At 36.6% G+C, this 18,396-nt stretch overlaps 1 protein-coding gene across 1 annotated transcript in view; it reads right to left on the bottom strand.

Annotated features, from left to right (window-relative positions):
* Nucleotides 1-814: 814 nt before the first annotated feature.
* ube2h (ubiquitin-conjugating enzyme E2H (UBC8 homolog, yeast)) overlaps nt 815-18,396 on the bottom strand; it is a 28,785-nt gene continuing 11,203 nt past the window's right edge. Inside the window, exons 2-7 of the mRNA XM_038289380.1 lie at nt 11,658-11,734; nt 8,471-8,545; nt 8,347-8,386; nt 6,613-6,665; nt 4,453-4,581; nt 815-4,368 (exon numbers count right to left, since the gene is read on the bottom strand). Of these exons, the coding sequence (XP_038145308.1) occupies nt 4,244-4,368; nt 4,453-4,581; nt 6,613-6,665; nt 8,347-8,386; nt 8,471-8,545; nt 11,658-11,734 (499 nt within the window). The 3' untranslated portion in view covers nt 815-4,243. The remainder of the gene's footprint in view (nt 4,369-4,452; nt 4,582-6,612; nt 6,666-8,346; nt 8,387-8,470; nt 8,546-11,657; nt 11,735-18,396) is intronic.

Below are 18,396 nucleotides of genomic sequence, written 5' to 3'. Positions count from 1 at the left end.
TAACAGCACCAGTCGAAAGTCAGAACAGGCCCACTAGTTCAGTGGTTTGGTTTTATTTTTAGGACTTCCTCTGGAATCTCATTAAAGACTGAGCAAAACAAGAGGATGTGTTTTAAAGAATGTAAAACAAAAAACATGACATATGTTTAAGGTTTGCAGAAATTAAAGAAGGAACAAGGAATTTCCAAAGAAATTCATTGATAATGAATATTTGAAAACGATGAACTTTTTCTTTTACATTTTAACTCCAAACCTGTTTATCAGGGGTTTATATGATAGAGCAACACAAAATAGTGGAGTGAATCGGATTAAAAAGGTTTCTCACCCCCTTTATATCACTTAATATATGTAGTGCTTTAAACTGCTTTCAGAAAGACTTTATGTAGTAAAACAACTAAGAACATATCCCTCTGAAAACAGTTCTCCATATTGAAGAAGGGTAGTGGCAGCATCATGCTGTAGGGAAATTTTTTGTTAACAATTTTTTCCAATTTGTTCGTTAAGAAATTGGAAAAATACAAGGGATGTTCTTTGAAAACATTCACCAACGTTGTGCTAGTCCACAAAAATAATCTAAAATATATTAAAAGTTAGTGATTATAACTGGACAATTCATCATAGAAGTAAAAAAAGGATATTTATGCATGAACTGAAATGGAAGGTAATCATAATTAAAAAAATAAATACATTTAATTTCAAAACAATTTGCCTTTTCTAACTGAAACCTGCCTCCGTCTCCTTTCTGAAAGCTTACAATGATTCCAATATTTCCTCCTAAGACGCAACCAAAGAAAAGAAATCAGCACCACACATGTACATATTGAATGTTTTATTAAAAAAGAAGTTATAACAGTTTATTTTATACACAACTATGAGATTATAAGCCTGTTAACAGAGAGCAGTTGTCTTTTTTGACAAGCATGCTCACTTCACAATGGGGGGGAAGGGAAAATAAGATTATCAAATTAAGACCAAAATAAACCTCTTGGAAAAAAAAAAAAAACATCAAAAAATAAAACCTTTGACTTTTTGAATCCTGCAAGTATCACACAAAAGGTACCAAATACATCAGTTTGTTGTTGTTTTTTTTAAACTTACATGTTCAACGCTGAGTGTGCTTGATAGAAGGACCTGATGATGGAGTAGGAGTGCCTGGAAAGGGTAACAAATCCATACAAGCACCAACAATTGAGTGAAGGTGTGCACTGAGAAGCATGCAACTCCTAGATAAAACAGTCAACACAGTGGAAGGAGAGAGGCTGTAGTTTCTGTGTGGATGGAATCGGGTGTGCTAATAGAAAACAGGGCTTTCAATGTTTGGCTTTGAGCTCCTCGTCCTTTTTATCCAGCAGGATGTGCAGGTGAGCACCTTTTTTCTGATCTGCAGGTTTATGGTCAAAATTATGAGGTTTGTCTTTTGAGAATCTGTTTGCACTAAAAAAGTCATTATTTAACAGCCCTTAAAATAGAATCTGCGAGTTCAAGGTCATAGAAGAGATTAAAGTTTTAAAGTCTGTTTAACTTGAGCCAGAATGAGCAATTTCAGAACATCTTTCTATAGTTTAAGTAGAAAAAAAGAGTGGGAGTTAGGCAAACTACACCAAGACGCTCCAAGATGGAAATCAATGTCGGAGAACTAGAAGCCTTAATGCTCAGCTGATGCAAAAAGGAAGGAAAAAAGAAGTGATCCGTCTCTTATTTGGATAAAGCAAGAGAAACTTCCTTTAATGCTTTGCATCATAGTTGGTTTTACACAGCAACTGCAGCACTCAAGCATTACAACTCCAGCCAGTATTGGTTTCCAAAGACAATTTGGACAAAGTTATAGTTTCCCCCTGAAGACAATAACATGCAAAAGGGGGAAAAAATGTGTAAATTGTTTTATAGCGGACACAGAGCTAAAGAATTGCAGGATTATCGGTACGAAGGTGTCCCTTCGATGTTATATCGGTATTTTAATGAACTCAAATGAAGAGCAATGATGTATTTGAAGTTCTTCTTAATTTTGATGCATTTAATTAAGAGATTTGACCTGCAGATCCAAACGGAGAGATAATCAAAGGAAAAGGAGGATTTTAATCTCCGTATTGATTCATGTTTACCCTGGGTTATTAAAAAAACAAAACAAAAAAACAAATTTAACATGTAGTCAGGACGAGTCAGTTTTTAAATAAAAAAAAAAGTGAAAAAAGTTTTTTCTCTTTGTAAGGGTGAAGAGCCGTATGTAACCTGGACACATGGAACATCTTGAAACTGAACACTTTTGCCAAAAGCTCCACAGAGCTGCAGATGTAAATCCTCTGTTACAAACTGAAAACAATACAAAACAAAGTCATGTCTCTGCATCCAAATGTGTTGACGTTTAAGAGCACAAAACAGTGGAAAAAACAGTCTGATAGAAAAAAAGATCGGAGCCACATTTCTGCTTTCTGTACAAGTTAAACCCATCACAATCACTATAGCTTAAAATAAAATTTGCCTAGTTTGAAATCGCTCACACTCAACTGTACAAGCTCGAGTGGGTTCGTCTATATGGTCATATGAGCGTGAAAAATCAGATGAATAAAGAATGTCTTATTATCAGGAAGGTTTACCAAACTACAAATCTATCTATCCTGTTGTAGCGAAAACAAAGCTCAACAATGGCTACTTTTTTTTTTTATACGTCCTAGGTGAAATATGGTTAACCACGATGCAGAACAGAAGGTAACTGTACTTCAAACATCAGCTATGATAAACCTGGGTCACTTCTAAATCATTTTTTGTCAGCTCAAAGACATCAAAATTGAATTGCACCAAGAAAAAAAAAGTTAAAAGAATGTGCTTTTCTAGAATACAAGAATAATCCTAGACTTCCATGGCTTCTTAGGGACATGGTTTTGCCACTGAATTCCTTGATGCAGTAATGAGGCACAGAAGGGGGGTTGACATATGATAAATCATAAATATTTGACTAAATATCAATGTTTTGGAATAGAATTGAACCAAATTTCACTCGTTTTAATGTTCTTTACCAACTAGACAAATATCTTTTCTATCAGGTTGAGGAATGCCAATTGTCTGCGTAAAATAATTCTCAAATGTCTTATTCCATCTGCAACCAGATCCAGAATGCCTCTCGTCGGGTTACACAGCACAGGTCAGACCGATTACGGAGGGTACGGATAGCAGCAGCGGAATGTGAGACGGACTAACCTGTATGGAGCAAACACACAAACCAAGGAACAAAGGGCACTCTTCTTTTTTCACTCATGTCAACCAGAACAACTTTGCAGTTTAAAACTCACTTTGATGCTAGTTTTCATTTGCAAAGGGGGACAACCTGCTTTCTGACTTATAATGATCATTTTATTCTAGAAAAATAAAACAGAACAAAAGCAAGATTCAGATTACAGAAAGACTGTAGTCTAATTTTTACCAAATAAGATGTAAGCTGAAATCAATTACCCAAAGCAACCCATGTCTTCCTGTAATGAGACATGCATCCATTTGTTTTCCAAGATCTGCTGTTTTTTTTACACCAAGAAGGTCAAAAACTAATACAAAAAATATGTAACATCCAACACAGCACCTAAAACTGAAAGAAACCTTGTTATTCCAGACTGTTCTTCATTAACATGTTACCAAAGATATGCTTAGCAAACACTCTGCAGTTATTCATGAGAGTCTATTGGACCTGTGCGTCTTAAAATAGAGTTTGGTAACCTGAATAAAATAAGCGTTTCGCCACATTTGCTTCAGCCTCGACAGCAGTCAGAAAGTACGAGTGACCTGGAAGCAGAGCTACCAGCAAAGCAGAGAGGGACAGGGAGAACTGCAGATTGGGTTTGTTTAAAATTTGCAAGCAAAGCCAGCTTTTGTCTCCAAGTTATCAAGTCCTGCTTTATAAATACTGTCTGAAATAGATGGGAGCACTTTGGCAAGCTGGCCAAACTGCTTGGAAACGGCAAATTAGCAGGGAGAATTTGAAGGCTTGGGGAAAATGTACAATATCGGACAAATGCAGCATAGATTGTGAACGCCATCGGGGAGAAGAACTACAGAGAGGAAGGGGCTTCTGTCAAAACAAACCAAAGGCTATATATTCATAAAAATCCTTGTTTAGTAGTAAGAATAATAAAAAAAAAAAATCAACTTCTTTAAATATGAATATTATAAGTCTGCTTTCTCGCGGTTAGGAAATCAAATATAGTCTCTGTGGGGGTTGAAGGAAGGGAGTGATTGGGCGGGAACCCTTTTATTACTACAACTCCATGTCCTGGGCTTCGTCTTCTGAGAAATCAGACATGGAGCTTTCAGATGAAGAGTCACCGGTCCCTTCCTCCTGCTCCTTTAGAGCTTCCTCTGTTGCATATTTCTGAATGTACTCTAAAAAGAAAAGAAAAAAAAAAAAAAACATACATTACAAAAATATCAGAGCATTTTTTTCTTTGCAACTTTAGTAGATCTAACCTTTGATTTTCTGTTTGTACTCCTCTGGCCGATGAAGGTACATCGCAGCTGCATCTCCGTTAAGGGGGTCGATGGGGTTTGGGTAAGCCAGCAGTTGGGGCAGGAACGATTCAAAGATGTTGGTCAGATCTGGGCATAAAACAAAGAAACAAAATGTGATAATAATGGTCAGTTAACTGTTAGGTTAATGTAGGAGACAAACTGTCTGAAAGGTAACAGCAGCGTAGGACCAAAATTGGCCAAACGGTTGCATCCATTAGATGAGCACAGTCATGGAACACACTGCCTTCTCATGTTATTAGCTGTGCAGCATAAGTTTTAAAATCTCCTTGAAATATTGGTTGAAAACTAACCAGACATGTGTTCACAAGTCAATTGATCCATTTCCTTGGGCCTGTTAACCAAATTTTATTCTGACTTTATCTTATTGGCATCTTATCCGTTTGTGTTCACTCTAAAAATAAATACATTGATACATTAAGCTGACATGATGATAAAAGTGTATTGTCCTAATTCAAATAAATAAATAAATAAAATAATAAAAGTCAAGTGTCAATCAGGATTTTGGTCACTTTGATTCAAATGAAAAAGAGGTATGAAATGATATGAAATGTGTTCAACTGGAAACAAGACCGTACTTTGACTAGGCCAGTTTCATTGAGCTTCCATTTAAGCCCAGTGTGTCTATTTCAGGTGGTTTTCCTGTTGGTAGGTGAACCTCCACACAGCATTAAGTCTGTTGCAGCCCTCAATTGGTCTTCCAGTATTTCCCTGCAATAGTTGCCAAGCAATGTTTACAGAAATGCTTTCTTCTCTCTCCATCTGTTAAGCAATGATCCTGTTGCCTGCTTTTCTAAGCTAATGAATTTCTTACCCTGCCTGTCAGTTTGAGTCTGGCTGTTTCACAGTTGGAGTCTCTTTCCATGTCTAGATTTTATGCTGAGATGTTTAAAACTTAGGATACTATTTTATGACCTAACGCTCTTGAATTTATTTCACAATCATCAATTCATGGTTAGCTGGTTATAAAGTTTCAGTATCCCCTTACCAACTTGGCTTATTACAAACTTTAAACCACATAAAAAAAAAATCAACAACAGCTAAATAGACTTAATTTATAGTGCTTCTCTATTCATGCCAACACTATAGCCATCAAATTAGACAATAGAGGAAACAGCCACATTTCGGCAGCTCCTGCCCTGCTGGATAATATTCTCTTGCCTGCCTGTCTGTGCAGATGGATGGGTCCTAGTCTCTCCAGTTAGGTGGTTTCCACTGAGGGTTATCAAAGTAAAGAGGACTGAACAGAAATACTTCATAGATTTCTGATATTTGTGCTCCTAAAATTCCTTGGGGTTGTTTTTATTTTACCGTTTAAACACCATTTTGGTGGTTTATCACATAACCATTTGTGGCACTAATATAAAAAAAGAAGTAAAAAAAAAAAATTTTTAAGGTGTTAATACCTTTGAAAGGTGGTGTATTTAGAATCCATAGTCAGTAGATAAAATAGACTCGACTCTGGTGGCAAAATCAAAAGAATCTGCATTTCTCCACTTTACCACTCGGTTTCACTGTTGGGTTTGTTCAGTTTCCCTTTACTTTTAAAAGTGTTTTCGAAATATATTTAGTATCTCCTCCTTTGCAGGAAAGCATTACAGCAAATTCATTGTCTATTGCCCTATTCTACAGACATGCCTCTCCAAAGGGTTTCCATTCTTCTAAAATTAAGCACAAAACAAAAACGCCAATCAAGCTCTTCTGCCAACCTGCTCAGTTGTTGTAAACTCCAATCCAGCTCTCATATGAGGACATAAGTTATAATTAACAGGATTCAATAGCCACTTTAGCTCTGGGGCGACGACATGAAAAGAAACTAATGCAATAGAAATAAGGGCAACCCATCTTACAGCTGGGAAACGGTGAATCATCTGTGTCTAAGGTGAACGTTTCCTGACCTTGGTGGGTGAGAGCATTACGTTATTAGCGTTTACTTTTCCCTCAGTAAGTAGATTAAGACCAACAGTGGCTGCCTGCTTTGCTCAAAGACCTGCTTTTTCTTTTTTTCCCTTGTTACACTGATTGTATCACTGAAAATTATCCACATGGGTCTTAGTGGGAGGATTTAATCTAAACGTGTGTGTATGTGCAGCCATTTACCGTAAAGAGCTGTCCATGTCTGATTGATGACATCTAAGCACACCGTTCCTGACCTGAAAAGCAAGAAATATTCTAGTTAGGAGCCAGCTTACCTGAACACTTTGAAGCTCAGTCTTTCTTCCAAAACAGACAAAAAAGTGCTTCAATTATCAATTATATTACCTTTTTCATAATTATTTTACATACAGGCTCAGACATATACATTGTTCTCACAAACAGCTGAAGAATTTTTCTTAGCAAGATAAGACCACAACTCTGGTATGGGACCAGTCTTCTTGGCAGAATCAGTTGAAATAATTTTAACTGGTGGGTTTTCAATTCTACAGCATTAACCTTAGCTGCTGTGTTCATTTTAACACTAGTTTCTGATCGTTGTAGATCATTAGCCTTGTGAAACAATAAACTATGTTTGAACCTCAGCTGTCTGACCTCTTCCTTTAGATGAAAAGGGGTTATTGAGGTTGTTCTAGGACGATCCAGGAACCCCCAATGCAAATTTTTTTTCTATCATATTCCCACACACCAATGTCACCATCCAGTTAGACCAGTTTTACACCAACCAGACGTCCTTGCTTCCCAGCGACTCATTAACTGGAGTCAAGGTGAGGCCTTCAAACTTAATACAATTGGGACACAACAAGGTGTCAAACATCAATGATCCCAAACACAAATCCAGGCTGCTCTAGAATAGATACAACAAGCTAATATGAAGCATTTTAGATGCTTGTAGCGAAAATATTAACCTAAATTTTATAAAAAAATGTGCAAACTGAGATTTAAAGACAAATTCTACCATGATCATATTTCTATGTACCTGCTTATATTATTGTGACAAAATCCAGAGCTGCATGCTTTGGATTTTGTCAGGTGCATCCATCTTGTGCAAAGAAGAAATTATTTTTTATCGTGCACAGCTGTTGGCAATTCTTTTCTTGATAAAAGACGACCTGGAGCATTACTGGATGCGGATTATCCCAATATTAACACAAAGCACATTCTCAATGCTTCACAGAAAAGGGGCGAAGTAAATCTGATTAGCTTAAAATAAAAACGTATTTGTTGAATGATTAGAAAACATCATGAGGAGTTTTGTCCAACATTCTCTATGCTTTACTAACTCTGCATGAAGCTTTGCTTTTTACATTGAACCTGAGCAGTGTAATTCAATTAGTAATCCAATAAATTTCTTATCACCAGGACTTTTAACGACAACAGGAAACCATGCCACTCTAGTGAGGCAGATGTGTATGCATCTTTAGAGTCCTGAAACGGCTACAAATAAGCAGCTTCTAGCCTAAATTGGCTAAACCCTGTAGCCATGGCAACAGTAACAGCTCATTCCCACTGTAGGGCAAGGTGGAGGAACTGAGATGCTGTGGTCACGTTTCTCTCTAAAAGGCATCATTAAGAGATCTTGAGTTGTTTTTAAATTATAGAGAGAAACTATAAATAGAAATCTGTCCTGCAGCAGGATGAGGATTAAAATAAATATAAAATCCACCTTTATTTATGACCTTGTTAGTCCTTTGACCTAAAAACATACAGGTAGCCTGTTACATGAGAGGACCCAGGAGTCTCAGGTAATACTACGTCTCAATATTTGCTGATAAGCTTCAACGCAACATGTAGTAAAAACAAGTCGTTTTGCTGAAATGTAAAACCAGGTATCAACAAGTAAAACAAAAAAACCTTTAGAAAGCCTTTATTATGAATATATGACTTAAATGGACTCACGCTTCATCAATGTTGGGATGAAATATCTTGTTCATGAATCCTGAAAAAGCAAAGTAAAAATCAACACAGTCTCAGTCAAAGTTAAAAGCATCCCTAATCATAGCTGAGAAGGCACAGCTCCTACCTATTGATGGCGATTTGAATGGGTATTTATCAGGAAGATCTACTCGCACTTTCCACACTCCTCCCTCGTATGGCGCTGTGCATGACAAGAGGAAAGGAGATGATAAAGGAAGTCTTCTGAGCACCCAAGATAGACTTACTTAACTCATTTTCCAGCCTTTAGGCAATCCTCTGGTTGCTAAATAGCATCAATTTTCTTCCCAACAACAGAACTTTGTGCCCTACCTCTCTGCTCCTTTTATAGGGTAATGCATTTCAGGCCTGGAGAAATCTTTACATTTAAATCTCTTCGGATTATTCATGGACATTGAAAAGGAACGAGAGTGATTTTAGCTAGTGTGCTGCTCTCCCAGAATAGCTGTGTGTAACAAGACCCTCATGTACTTGAAGTGAGCAGCACACAGACGACTGCAAACAGATTTGTTGTGGCTGTATGGCCTGTAATGGCTTGAATCATATTGAGCACATATGTCAGCATACAAAATAGCTGCAGTGCTTAATTCAGCACAGTTTAGAGGCATCATGAAGACTCTCTTCCCCTTTTTTTCCTACCACTGCTCGACGGCCAGTGTGCCACAGATGTTTTGAGCAGCATAAGGAGGAAGTATTTCCTGCTGATAAAGCCATGGCTTCACTCTATCTTACTATCTGTGGCTTAAGGTCTGGTTTCAATTCATTTTACTTTCCTAACCACCTGTTTTTTTAAATCACAGGTCTTACATTTCCACCCTTAAGATACCTACATATATTTTTTGTTTCATTTTTAATTACCTTTAAAAAAAAAAAACGGCTAAATTCATGCATCAAACTGTTTTGTATGGCTTAAAGTGCATTGTAAAAAACAAAACAAAAAAACTACCTGGCTAAATGGCCAAACCTTTCCCTAACATTGTATGTTAGTGTCTGACAAGGTGTGGAAACTAAAAGGACACATCATTCCATCTAAGTAAGAGGCTGTCGTTGATAATCTATTAGGCTACGTTCACACTGCAGGCCTTAATGCTCAATTCCGATTTTTTTGTGAAATCGGATTTTTTTGCGTGTCCGTTCACACTTCCAAGTATATGCGACTTGTATGTGATCTACTGTGTGAACTGAATGCGTCCAACCGAAGTGTCCCGCATGCGCACTCGAGGACGCGATGACGTCACACGTAGCAAGCGTCCTCAGTGTTTGCGGAAGTAAACATGACTCGTAATACCGCAGCGTATATTGCGTTCTTTAAGTTCTTCTCCAACAGGAGCAGGCACATTACGAACGAAATCTTTTTAAGAAGATCAAAAAGAAAGACCCTCCCCCGGTTCCGGTAAGACCCTTCGAGTTTGGTCTGAATCGAGCTTTCTAAATATGAATTAAGTCAGCAACCTCACTTTCTCTCCATTGACTGCTCTCTGTGTTATCTTCCGCCATGGTTGTTAGTTTTTCCCGCCTCCGCTTAGTAGGACGCAGATTAGTAACGTTTAGTAATATTTGTCAAGTATCAATGACGTGTAGGTCGGATGAATGCGACCTGGCCGTACAGACACAGGTCGCATTTGAAAAGATCAGATACGTATCGGATTCAGGACCACATATCCAAGTGGCCTGGGTCGCATTTGAAAAAATCCGATCTGTGTCGTTCAGACTGTCATAAAAAGATCAGATACAGGTCACATATGGGCAAAAAAATCGGAATTGGGTCACTTCAGGCTGCGGTGTGAACGTAGCCTTAGTGATGGCTGGCAAAATGAGCACACAGGCTGACCAATAAAGCAACCAGCATTATTTAAGATTGTTTAATTTACTCTTAAAAAGCATAATCTTGTGCTCAATAAGTTAAGGAGCTCCACAAGGTACGTTCGGTCCTATATGTTCTTATTATAAACATAGCAAACCACAGAGTTCTCTGAACTCTATTTTTACCTTTATGCTGATGAGGCAGTAATAATGTGCTCTTTTCCTATTTTTATAACATTTTAAAGTATCTGTGACATACTTCTAACGGACAACAACAGCTCAGTTGTTCCTTCTGTCTTTCAAAGGACCAAAATGCTTGTTTTTCACTGCCTCAAGAAAAGCAAGATCAGCAGAGTCTGATTAAACTTTAACAACAAATTACATTTTTAGGATCTTTAAACAGTTACTTGTCTTTTAAAGAAAATGTTGACTGTAAAACTGAAGCTCTTATTAGGATTTGGTTAAGGATTTGGTAAGTCTTGCTTTTCTGTTCATATCAATTTCAAATACTAATTAACCTTTCTTAATGTCTTTGCATGTTTGATAGTGCATAACAGTAATAAAAAACAAACAAAAACTAAGAACAAAACCCTTTAGATTCCCTACCTATTAACAGCTCTAGAGCAGATTATTAAGGTCATCCCTACCTGCCTGTTGGCTCCGTCACTGCTGCATGTTCTAAAATGTAATAAGATGCTGACACCAAGGGTAAGATCTAAACTAGGAAGGCAATGTTTTGGGTTTTCAGCACCTGTAGTATGGAACAGTTTTTAAATCTGAATTTAATCTGCAAAATTTGGTATTCCTAATCTAGAGATCAGGCGTTTCTGTGCGTACTCATTGTAATGTACTACTCTGATGTGTGATCTTTGCATGTGCACTGTGTTGCTTTTATCTAGGCCAAGTCCCTCTTGCAAAGCGATCTCAATTTCATAATTGTGGTTAAATGGGGAAATAAATAATTTGTACATTTAGTAACTATTTTTTAAGTCCCAGTAGATAAAGTAATAGTTACACCAGTGGGTCCCAACCTTTTTCGACTGGTGTTTCCCTTTTGGCATTTTCTCTTACCATGAGTCCCCCTCTCAGTCAAAAGTATTGATAATTGCCCAAAAGTGGAACGTACAATAACTGATTATAAAATAAAAACCATTTTACCTAATCTTTTAATCTGAGCATTTGAGGATTTAATAGTAATTCCCTGGTTGGGAATCACTATTTTAAACAAGTGAATAGTTCATCTTTGTTTATTTCTCTAGGGATATTAATAATAGTTTTTCTGTTTAGTATAAAAAAAGGTTTGGTAGATGTTATGCATATTTAAATTCATTTTAATAACTTTGGTGTTTAATCAGAATTTTCTATAAGACGATTAACTTTTTCTGATTCATGAAGAACAATGTAAATAGGACTAAATTTAGGAGAGAGAATGTGGCTGAAAAAGGACTGAACTGTGAAGTAGAAATACTTACTTCCTTGTGGTCCATAAAACTTCACTACAAATTCATTGAGTCCACTGAGGATGGTGACTTCATGCTTGCTCTCGATGCTGAAAGGTTGTTAAGGAAACCTGCTTTGTGATTGGACAAACAAAATGATCAAGATGCAAACATTTTTAACAGGAAAACATCAAAATGTGGTTGAAATATGGTTTCCAAGAAAAACTAAAAGCACATCTGTTTTATAAAATAACTTCAACTGCTTTTACTAAAAAAAAACAACTATATATATATATTTTCCCATTTTCCCAGGAAAATATGTTTAATAGTGCCACAAATATGCAAGGAAATGTATTTGTTGGGACTACTATCCCTAAAAAGGTGAGCTATTCTGTTGAAGCTTTCTTCAGCCCATAATATGTTATCCAAAACCTTATCATACATTTATGTATTTTTTATTAACTTCACCTTTTCTTCTTTTAATGAGAAATGTGTTCATTGCCAGACTTTTACCATTAAATACTGCTAAAATTATATATATTACAGGAGAAAGTTGTGTTAGTAGAAGAAAGCTCAAAGTAGTATCAAGATAAACATAAAACTGGTGTTAACTTACTAATAGAAAGCTTCTTATTTTTATGTGGCTTGTGCCACATAAAAAACAAAATCAGAACAAACAACAAAAATGTAAATGTTTCCTCTAGTTTCTGCTCTTCTAAAAATACCTTTTATTTTATTTTCCTTTGAGCAGAGATAGCAACAAAACAAAGAGGTACAAATCAGGCATTAAATACCTGTGGTAAAAAAAAAAAGGCCCATAACCATAATCCGAGTAATTTCCATAGACAGTGGTAAACATCAGATGCAAAGCTTCAGGACGCTTGTCATTCATGTCTGAGTTTGTATCCTATCAGTGGCATCAGATAGCAAATGGTTAAATTGAACTGAAGGTTATTTTAAGCTCCAGCTGAATCTTCTAAGAGCAGAATGAATCCCTGGCTTCACCAAGTAAATGTGTCACTTTCAGACAGAAGGGGAAGCGTTGTGCTCAGATGTTAACTCGAGTCCGGGAGCCTAAAAATCCCAGACTCAAAGAAACCTTCATCTAAAGCTCAGCAATAACAAAAAAAAAAAAAAAACCCAGAAGCTGTTAGAAACAAGTCTTTCAGTTCTAAACTACTAGCAAAGTGTTTAGACTCAGCAGCAGGATATAAGAACGGAGAGACGTTTAACCAACAGTGAAACCACTGGTGTGATAGCAAATCTGCAAACAAATAGAAGATCGAGCTGGGCAGCAATGCTGTGGAGGGGGATGGGCTGTGACGGTTACACTGGAAGATAGCACTGTGAAAAGGTGGGGGAGCCATTAAATAATGAGGTTGATCTACATCGATAGATATAGATTCCACAATTAAAACAGGACTCCTCCTAATGTAGTAAAACCTGATTTATAAGCCTTTGGTCATAATAACCCCAGTTTAATATTAAGTTTCAGCTATTAATATGGTGGATCACACTTCATTGTTAAGGGCAATGTGTGCTTATCTATTTCGTAATAGTTGTCTTATCATCCAATAGATACTTTAAAAACTGGCCAATGGTCAATATGGTCTCTAGAGTCCAAAAACACTGTAATATCTATGCACTATCTCTAGGCAGTGATGCAAATCTTAAATACATTAAAAACATTTTCCCCATGAGCATGACTAAAGAAGTGCTGGGATAAATATAAAGAATGATTCAAATGAATAGAAAGCACAAAATACATAACTGAAAGAAATATTTAAGGACGATACGATATTCATTAAGATTTTCCATGCATCCTATCAATAATTCTAATAGGATGCAAGTGAATTCTACATGGCAAGGATATTTATTTATTACAGCTAAAGTATTAAACAACATTTTATGTTTTCCTGACGCTGTGCAACAATATTCTTTAGATGTCCTGTCAACACATGTACCTCAGTGCTGCTTTCAAGGTTTAAAAAATATTTTCTTTGTCCATAGAAATACTCTTTGAGAGTTGAAGCAGAAAGTCTGATATATGTAAAAAATATCCACAGTAAGGACCAAGATCACAAAATTTACAGTGTGGACATTTTAAACTGACATGGAGAACAAGAGATATACATCGAAGATGAAGTTTATTGTTTACCAAGAAAGATAGTTGGAAGTAGCTTAAATTTCATCTTTGAAAAAAAAAACAACAAACAAAAACTTGACTCTCAAGAGAAAAAGATTTAGTCTTAGTAGGCTTGGGTTAATTATTATTATATTTAACAGTATATACATAATTAAGGTCTTTTTATTTAGATTTAATAAAAATTTGTATTTTTTTAAATTTCTTTGGCTGTGTTATACATTGGCTGAGTCATACAGCCATAAGGAAAGCTTGACCTCAAATTTGAGGGTGTGAAAAAATGTGTTGTCCATGAAACTAAAGAAGTGCAATCCGTATGTATGCAGCGGGTAAGCTACAAAACTTATTATTTTAAACAAAACGTGTGTGGCAGAGCAGGAACTGTTTGAAGTGGGGGGAATGATCGGGTTTGACGGGTTAGGTAAACAAATAAACTGCATTCTAAACTAATGTATCGCCAACCTGAAAAAACATTAGCATTCCAACTCCAAATTGCTATAGAGTCATATACGACATGACAACGCTTTTATTCCCCACACCACGGGCCTGCTGATGTCACTTTTAGGTGACCAATACCGATTCAATTTAAAACGCTGAACACTTATTAAGCACACACTGTCCGCTTCAATCACAAAGGCAGGAATTCAACAGGTGTGCCGTTTAGCATCAAAATAACTGAGACATGCAAATGGCACTAAAGGACATCCATGTATGCAGTTTTTACGTCAAAGATCTTTCGGGGTTAAACTTGGAAAAGTATTAATAAACTCATATTTATTTTACTAAAAGCAATCAGAAAATTTCTAGAATTTCAACACAGAGATCTCAATGATTAACTACGACAACCTGTTATTTATTTTGTACAAGCTAGTCATAGCATGAGAATCTCCTAACCTGCCCATGCTTTATTAGAACTGCACCTCTCCATGTGACACCGAGTACAGCAGGACGAGGTACATTCCATCTACCTCACATCACCCCTCCCATCAACAAAGCATCAATTAAGATTACTGTGTGGTGAGCAAGTTTGAACCTAAAGTAATAAATTTTACCTGATCTGTGTTTTTCTCTCTTCATCACATGATCAGATATTCTCTCTCATTGGCCTTTAATTTCAGCCAGCGAGGATCTAGGCGGTCACTTCTCTTACAAGGCAAATAACATCTCGCCATCACCTTTTGAAGTGTTGCATTACACTTCAAAAAAAAAAAAAATTGTGGCAGATATCCATCTCCGGAAAATTACAGCTCTGGGTTTTAAAGTTTGTGAGCCGTAGGTAGAGCTGCTTTGGAAGGATTGCTCCTTAAAAAAAGAAATCTTAACGTTCTGCAGAGCAAACAGCTTTGAGAATCTCTTGGTTTATTTGCTGAAATAATACAATAAAGGAAGGAATTTCCACCTAACTGCTGCATGCGTCAAAAAGTGACTGATAAATGTATAGTACCCTGAATATGAAGAAAATAATTAGGCACCAGAAGAGTTTTTAGGACATTTACATACAAAAGATTCTGTATTGTTTTGTCCTAAATGCTAATTAACTTTCTTGATTCCTCGTCCCACTATAAGGCCTCTCCATCCTCCAACTTGGATTAGTATAAATCATAATCTGGGGATAGTACCGGGTCAATATATTTTTATATACACACATAATCTAATGCACAGGGGCCAGTAAAGTCAGAGGAACAAATGCACACATCCTCCGATCCCACATGGGGAGACAAAGCTGCTTAAAACTGGTTCACATTTGTATTTTTTTTTTTCATTTAATCAAAATATATATCTACTTTTCCTAGAGTTAAAATCAGTCACCAAGTTTGTGCAAAATTAATTATTTGGATTTTACTTTAGAGTGTCCGAGTACAGGTTATGAATGCAAAGGCCTGTCCAACGATTTAGATGTTTCTCTCAGGAGAATAAAGACATTGAAAGCCACCAGTTGTTTTGCTTTTATTTTACAGTTTCTTTGAGCTCGTCTATCATATAAAAACCAAATAAAACAAATGTAATTTTGGGGATATCACACCAACAAAATAACATAAATGAAATTACCCTGCCCAGGTTTACTTAAGGGAAAACAGGATTATATTAATAAACAGGTCTACATTTTTTTACTCCTACAGCACATCTTTAGAATTGTGTGCAGAGATATTTAGTAAATGACTTCTTCAGCAGCAGTGGAGAGATGTTTGTTTTTATTCTGGTCCATTCAAGCCACTATCCCCGTTTGACCCAAGGATCAAAATATCAGATCCCTCTCAACATCTCTCCAAGTAGGGAAAACAAACACGACGTTGAACCATAAACAGCTCAGTGTCAAACAATGTGGTGCCATGTACACTCAAAGATCGCCTTCTTAGAGACTGTTTGTTGATCCTGTAGCAGCAAAGAGTTTTACAGTTTCACAACTCTGTTTTCTGTATAGGTATATTTTATTTTATATGGGTGGAGAATGTGTTTTTAAAAAGTTCATTTTAAAAGTCAATGCAGTGGTGTTCTTCTTTAAACGTTTCTTAATTAACCTGTGTTCAACATTGCCTCTTTTTATCTCCTCACATCCCACAAACAGATGACATAATTTTTATTTAATGGACCAACTTAAATCAGCTTAAGTTTTACAACCTGTAAAAGCTTACCAGGTCAAATTATGGCTGGACAATCTTTCACTAGATACAGATCAGTTAAAGCCCAGTTAGTGATATGTAATACATTTATAAATCTTTGGGCCTCTGCATCGGGCCAGGTGTACTGATAAGCAATGAAATGACCTTTATTGATTTAATAGTCTGTGCTTTTAAACATGGGTTCTTTAAGTAACTTCAAAACCAAATTGTCCACGAGTTGGCCATAAACACAAATCGTGATGTCGGAACTGCAAAAAAAAGATATTTTATGGAAACATGCATTTTTTAGATGAAGGAATAAGAAATTGGTACTTATTAGAACTATCGAGATGATAAAATCATTTTCCAGATTAAACTACGGGGAACGCCTAGTCGCCTGGCCAGCCAGACTGACTAAACAGGGCGTAAGTCGGTCTGGGAAGGTTCAGACTCTCTGGTCTAAAATAAACTGGACCAATCATAGTGTAGAAGGTAGAAGTTTTTCATTAGGCAATAATCAAGTTTGCGGCTTACAGAGGAGTAATGTTTTAATCATGCCCTGGATATACCTTTAAAATTTTACAAAGCTGTTGTTAAAGCCTTTTGTGTAGAAACAACAAAAACAAAGAAATCAACCATAACAATGTTTTTGTGTCACAGCTGTTATCTGATTGTTTCTAACCTGTTTGCACTGATTGTGTTAGTTAAACCTTTGAAATCAGGCTCCAACTGCTCCTTTCCAGAATGATTTGTTTTGAATACAGCTTAGTCTGTCTGGTTGGTCAGGACTGGATCCTGAACCAAAGCTTTTAATTAAATGCTATTTCCCCAAAAAAACTGAACTGGGGCAAACAATTTGTTTAAAGAGAGAATTTAACTCTATACTTTTATTTTTAATGTAGATAAAGCCAAAGCAATGTAAAAGAAACGTTTAGACAAACAGAGCAGTTATAGGGCACGTCTGATGGCTTCTAACTGAAAGAAAGGACTTGGCGTCAGGGAAACTTCTCAAAAGGGAAGACACGTAGCTTCAACAGAGAGAGAAGCAGAGAGCAGATTTTCATAGTGAAGATGAGGAACTCTGCAACAGAGAGCTCTGTTTCACTCTCCTTGCCTCAAACACAAATTAAAGCCAGACTTCACAATGAAAAGCCTTGCAGATGAAAGGCAGGAAACGCAGCAGCTGTCGTTATGGTCTAAGCAACAGGTAGGCTTCCTTCAAGAAAACTGACAGGAACTAGAACTAGAAATATGCCTGCTAATAATCCTTACTTAGAGATTAACCATGAAAAAAAGTCACATCTGTATAACTTGTATAAAAATCTAACAATATCAACAGAAATGCCATAATATAGATCTAAAAAATTAGGAGAAACAAGGATTCATTTATTGAAGAAAAAACTATGCAGAAGAATGTTCTTTCCATGTAAGTTAAAAGATACCAGTTGAAAAACTGCCCTCAGGAGAATAAAATCATGTTTGCATATTTTATTTAGAGTTTATTGCTTTTAAATCTTTTCCAGTGTTCACTTTGCATGCATGCAGCTCCGTTTAAAGTCCAATCCTGTATTCAAATGTGGCTGTTTGTGCATTCAACTTTGTGTGTCACTGAGCAAAGTAGATTACTGTGTGACAGTACACACTGTTCAAAGTGCTGCCTGAAAACAGAGGCCGAGCTGGAGCGAGCATGATGGCCGTCCTTCAGCAGCAGGACCAGGCAATGCTGCTGGACACTAAACCAGAACTCCAAGACATAAATAAGGAGAAATGCTGGAAAAAAAACCCAGGAAAACCTTCCAGCTCAGTTGGGCTGCAGCTCAGTAATGGAAAGGAGTCAACAATATGCTCTGAGCAGCTAACCCAATTAATGAGCCAGCTAATGTTGGCTTGCTACATCTGTACACGTTAAAAGGTAATATTCAGCACAATAAACATTTAAAACAGCCATTTTAGGGGGTTCCACAAGTTATAACTCCAGGTTCCTTTCAGACCTTTCTAACTGCTTCAATTCAGTTTTGATGAAACCGTT

This window comes from Cyprinodon tularosa, unplaced genomic scaffold, assembly GCF_016077235.1.
Source record: "Cyprinodon tularosa strain WSP-4 unplaced genomic scaffold, ASM1607723v1 ctg268, whole genome shotgun sequence".
Lineage (NCBI taxonomy): Eukaryota > Metazoa > Chordata > Actinopteri > Cyprinodontiformes > Cyprinodontidae > Cyprinodon > Cyprinodon tularosa.
The sequence above is the reverse complement of the archived record's forward strand: the minus strand, read 5'-3'. Positions and strand labels throughout refer to the sequence as shown.